Source organism: Arvicola amphibius, chromosome X (genome assembly GCF_903992535.2).
Source record: "Arvicola amphibius chromosome X, mArvAmp1.2, whole genome shotgun sequence".
Lineage (NCBI taxonomy): Eukaryota > Metazoa > Chordata > Mammalia > Rodentia > Cricetidae > Arvicola > Arvicola amphibius.
The window spans coordinates 78,048,879-78,054,878 of NC_052065.1; the positions used below are offsets into that span (position 1 = coordinate 78,048,879).

Genomic DNA, 6,000 nt, shown 5'->3' on the forward strand with positions numbered 1-6,000 from the left:
CTGAGGTTATACGCAGGAAGCGGTCTCCTGTGCCCATATGTTATAGAGTACTTTCCACTTTCTCTTCTATCAGGTTCAGTGTGTTCAGATTGATATTGAGGTCTTTAATCCATTTGGAGTTGAGTTTTGTGCATGGTGATAGATATGGATCTAATTTTCATTTTTCTACAGGTTGACAGCCAGTTATGCCAGCACCATTTGTTAAAGATACTTTCTTTCTTCCATTGTGTACTTTTAGCTCATTTATTGAAAATCAGGTATTCATAGGTTTGTGGGTTAAAATCCGGTTCTTCTTTTTGATTCCATTGTTCGACTTCTCTGTTTTTTTGCCAATACCAAGCTGTTTTCAATACTGTAGCTCTGAAATAGAGTTTGAAGTCAGGGATGGTATTGCCTCCAGAAGTTCCTTTATTGTATAAGACTGTTTTGACTATCCTGGGTTTTTTGTTTTTCCATATAAAGTTGATTATTGTTCTCTCAAGATCTGTGGAGAATTTTGATGGGACCTTGATGGGGATTGCATTGAATCTATAGATTGCTCTTGGTAGAATTGCCATTTTTACTATGTTGATCCTACCCAGCCAAGAGCATAGGAGGTCGTTCCATTTTCTGGTGTCCTCTTCAGTTCCTTTCTTCAATGCCTTAAATTTCTTGTCAAATAGATCTTTAACATCTGTTGCATGTGTGGTCTGGAGATCTATGTGCTAGATTAACCTTTGGTGGAGCAGGAAGCTTCGACTAGATATGTGGTCTTAAGATCTAGGTGTTGGCATGTCCTCTTATGGAGCAGGGGGTTTTCATCAGAGATGTGGTCTAAGGATCTGAGTGTTGGAGTGGCTTCTGGTGTAGCAGGGCAATTTTGATTCTTTAGCCACTCTCAAGACCACAGGCTCTACTTCCTTCTTCTCAAATTGATAGCTTATTATTATTCTTTTATTATTAATATTATTGTTATTATAATACCCCACATATATAAACTTATGTATGTTTCTTTATTTATGAACTGTGGACTCCATTTTTGTTGTTTCTGTATATATTTTTATATGGTTTTAAGGCTAACCACTTTATATTAAACAACCTAACCTACTAATGAGCTCATCTAAGTAGTTAATAAATTCTTTATGATTTTATGTGTCTTGTTTATGCAGTCATTTCTATGAAATGATGTTTCAGCAAGACATCCTGGAGTTCTAACTCTTAAAATCTCTCTGTGCCCTTTTTAACAATGATCCCTGGGCATGGATGTAGGAGCTCGTGCAATAGATATATCTATCAGGACTGGGTTCCCAACAGTCCTTTAATCTCTACATTGTGTCTGCCTGTGATTTTCTGTGAATGCCTCCATTTGGTATGAAAAATGGTATATTTGGTAAGGAATGATAGCTACAATTAATTACCTATATCAGTTTAAGGTTTAGAACATTGTTATAGATTGTGCTGGACTAGCAAAGTGGTGGTAGTAGAGTTCCTTCTAAGGTCCATGACCTCACTATCCCAGGGAAACTGGCTAGATTTTTTTGTAGCAGGCATGACTTCCCTTCTTTTGAGTGGACTTTAAGTCCATTTAGAGAGCTGGTGGTGACTAAGAAATATATGAGGACAAATGATTGTACCTTTATGAATAGAAGTTGCAGCTAGAGAGGACTGCTTCTCTTCCATGGCTGATTGCACACTATTTTCTTGTACCATGAAAGTTTAATGATATTTTAATTATGTATTGGTATAATAAAATACAAAAAAGAAAATAATTTAAGGAAGTAGCCATTTATTTCCTCAAGATATGAGTTTGAAAGCAAATAGAATTCAATTTAGCAGGTACTGAAGCTACCTCCTCAGTTAAGAGCAGAGAAAAATAAATTGATACATATATGCTGTCAGTCAATTTGATTTAATCATTTATATGTAGTTCAGAATCCAAACGTAGGGAATGATTTTGTCAGGTACTAGAACAGGATGATGTGCATAAAATTTAACTTAATCTACATAATTTCAGATTGTTTTAGATACGAACTAATTTATCAAATATTAATTTTAGAAGGGAAAATTTCACAGCTATAGGAAAAGGGCAACTGTTAGCCAACGTTTTCATCTAATAATATAATGCATCAAACTTTAAAGTAAAAAATTATTCCTAGATAAAAATATTTATAGATAAACAATTTAAAAATTATAATACCAATATAAAGTGATAAAGATTTTTTTGTTCAGATAGAAAGACTCCCAAGACTGTAAAATTGGGTCGATATTACAAAAGATTATCAGTATGATAGAAATATTCTTCTTAGGTATACTCACTTGAACATATAGAATATGTGTTATTCTCATGATTTTGTACTAAAGGATTTCCTAATGAAATCATATATTTATCAGTATTAATTTCATATATATATATATATATATATATATATATATATATATATCAGTATTAATTAGAGTCAGCTCTTTTTAGGATCCCATTCATTTGAATTACCTGAACTTTATAAATTCTTCAAGAATCCACAGTCCTCTGCATTTGTGGGGATTTGGAACTGAATTTAACAGCCAAGGGGCTTACACACGCTTTTTTGTCTGCATATATAGTACATGAAACCATGCCCAAAGTGGGCCAGTATCTTAAAGTCTATTGGCTGAAGGAATTCCCACAGCACTTCCACCTTTTTTCTAAATAAGAGAGTTCTAAGCCTAATACAAAACTTTATACAGTAAGAAAAATATCAAGTATAAATATTAGAATTTCAATCAGCATGAACAAAATCAAGCAAGAAACATATGCTAAATGTTTCAATAGTTATCCTATTCTAAACAATCTAAGTCTTTTATTATAAATAACTAGGATAATTCATGAGATGATAGTACCTATGACTATCTAGTCTTCAAACCCAACAAAGACCTGAGAAGGGAAATAATATTACTTGAGTAAACAGGAAGTGAAATCAAACAACTTTCAAAAGGTGCAAAAAATGACAGAGACAACTGACTGACAACCTGGGCAATCACCCAAAGTCTCATCTGCAACATTGGGTCAACCAACTTTTGCTAAGGCCTAGAGTAATTGACAGACCATTTTCAGAGACATGAAACATTCAAAAACAATCCTACCCTGTCTTGGAAATAGATGTAACTAAAAAATAATAAAATAGGAAGACATAAATGGGCAAGTTATATATCTAAAAATCCAACTTCTTTTGTCATACTGTAGTCTTTCAGTATTATGTACAGATACAAATACACAAATAAAGTCATCATTCCACATTTAAGCTCTGACTTGGTAGATAATCTCTGAGGAAATCTAAGTCTTTTATAAAACACTACATTAGAGCTTTGGTTATACACTTTGCAAATAAACCAATTCTATGGTCTCTTTTATAAGACTATATGATAGAATTTCTGGTTCTTCTGTATATGCTTAATCAGTTTAGTATTTTCTACTATTTTCAGAAGTATGTTTTAAATCTGATCCCCATATTAAAATTATTTCATAGTCTTTGGAAGTGTTTTAGTCAGTAAAGTCACTTGCCAATGCCATATGAGGATGTGAATTTGAGTTCCCTTATCCATACATACAGACATACAGAGGCAAACATGCACACACACTCAAAACAAATAGTCTAATAAAGTAAAACAGAAAGAAAACAAAGAAGCAACCAAATTGCCAGGCATGCCTGAAACGTCATTATAAACTGGTATAAAAGACACAGATAATGCCAAGAATTCACTGGCCAGCAAGGCAGGAGAAACAGTAAGGCTCTTATTCATTGAGAGACCCTGTCTAGACATTAAGGTGGAGAGTAATAGATGAAGAAACTCTTGCTCGGGCCTAGGAAGAAATGACTATAAGCTGAGTCATGAACATATGTGCATGCATTACACCCACATCATATTCACATGTATTTTGTGCACACAGCAGACAACAAATACACAAAGGAAATAATAAAATTTTAAAGTTAAAATATCACAAAAAGCAAGTTTGCAAAGAGAATATGTATTTTACATCCAGTGCTATCTTATTAGAGCTATGTTGAATTATGGTCCACAAGAAATAAATTGTAAAGAATTTTTATTAATATTTGATTAACACTCATTACTATATTATATATTGATATAAAATAAAACTCATGCTGTGTAGTTCCATATACTCATAAAAATATTTCATGAGGGGCTGGAGAGATGGCTCAGAGGTTAATAGCATTGCCTGCTCTTCCAAAAGTCCTGAGTTCAATTCCCAGCAACTACATGGTGGCTCACAACCATCTGTAATGGGGTATGTTGCCCTCTTCTGGCCAGCAGGCACCCACACAGACAGAATATTGTATACATAATAAAAATAAATAAATTTAAAAAATGTTTCATGAATTTCATGAACATACAATCTTCTTTTCATAGGTATAGCATCTGTAATAAAGTTTCCTTCCTGTCCCCCTCTTAGTGAAGATTTGATCCACTCCCAAAGCCTGGAAGTCGCTGATCCTTTTTCTCATCCCTAAAAGTCTATTCTTTTTTATAAGTTTATAGAATGGGACCTACACATATTGTAAACGTTTATTTCCAACTTCTTTTCCTTAAGATTCACTCATGTTCTTTTATTTGTTTCCTATTGAATTTTCTCATCCTTCATGCATTCAAATTGAAAATCATGAAAGTGATTTGTAAATAAGTTCATGTTGTTGCTTATCTTTTCACTTCTTACAGTGCCTTTTGCTGAATAAATATAATTATAGAAAAAATCCCACCGGTTTATCTATTCTTTACTATTTATGTGATTTTCTGAATATTTCCTGATATATATGGCACTAATTATAAATCCATTGGATGCCTCCACTGTACTTAAACAGACTATTAAATTTTTAGTTAGATATGACTTCGTTTTATGTAGATGACTATACAAATTATTTTGTTTTGTTTTCTCCACCCTGACAGCTGCAGAAATAACAATGCAACCAACTGTGGAAGAAGCCTCCGACAACTGTACTCAAGAATGCTTCATTTTGGGCCACTCTGATTCCTGCTGGATGCCAGCTACTCTGACCCAAACCAGCCCTCCACAGATACAGACCTCTGCTCTCTGCCACAGCCCACCTAGAACCCACACATCTATTCGTCGCTGCAGCCCTCCAGTAACACAGACCATCGCTATCTGCCACAGCCCCCCTGTGACTCAGGCAATTGCACTGTGCCATAGTCCTTCACCAGTACAGGCGGCTTCTCTCCACCACAGTCCTACTTTAGCACAGGCTACTGCACACGGTCATAGCCCACCATCAGCACAGGCCTCTGCAGTCTGCTACAGCCCACCTCTGGCACAGGCTGTGGTAACTCACCACAGTCCTCCACTGACACAGGCTGTTATACTCCATCGCAATGAGGCCCAAACAACAATGGGTTTGCAGCAAGGAAGGGTGCAGGGTTCTGAAGCTGATGGACTGCATCCGCTTGATCAGGGAGCACAAGGTAGTACAAGAGCTCAGTTTTACCCTGTGACTGAAAGACACCATTCAGATGATGATTCAATCAAAGTCATTCCCTTGACCACCTTCACTTCAGATAAACAGGCCAGATCTTCAAGGAATGATTCTCCCATCATTGAAGAACATCCCTTGTAAAGCTTATCTGAATATTTCACATTAAAAATGAATATATATATATATATATATAATATATATATATATATATATCGAGAGAGAGATTATTATTCAATTTTAATGAATATTCCAAATCAAGAGGTTTGTAAATAGCTCTGTAAATAGAAACAGATACCAGGTTAAAACTAGAGCTAGACCCTTAGTCACCGAAACATGATAAAAAATAAAATTAAGATTTATTTGATTTGGACTATGAATTTTTAAAATAAATATTGTAAAATTTATATCCCCATGTACAGAAAGGCTTATCATGGCAGAAATTAATATCTTTTGTGTAACATTTCTGATGTACTTTAATGAAATTTTATTTTTTATCACCTTGTGCAGTATTACTGATTTCTTCCATTCTGATTTTTGTGGA

At 34.5% G+C, this 6,000-nt stretch overlaps 1 protein-coding gene across 8 annotated transcripts in view; it reads left to right on the forward strand.

Annotated features, from left to right (window-relative positions):
* Nucleotides 1-5,600, forward strand: part of Pcdh11x (protocadherin 11 X-linked) — a 548,040-nt gene extending 542,440 nt beyond the window's left edge. For 5 of the 8 annotated variants that reach the window (XM_038317057.1, XM_038317058.1, XM_038317059.1 and 2 more), the window contains one exon: nt 4,918-5,600. In XM_038317057.1, the coding sequence (XP_038172985.1) occupies nt 4,918-5,600 (683 nt within the window). The remainder of the gene's footprint in view (nt 1-4,917) is intronic. The other 3 variants (XM_038317061.1, XM_038317062.1, XM_038317064.1) reach the window with 2 other exon arrangements.
* Nucleotides 5,601-6,000: the final 400 nt, after the last annotated feature.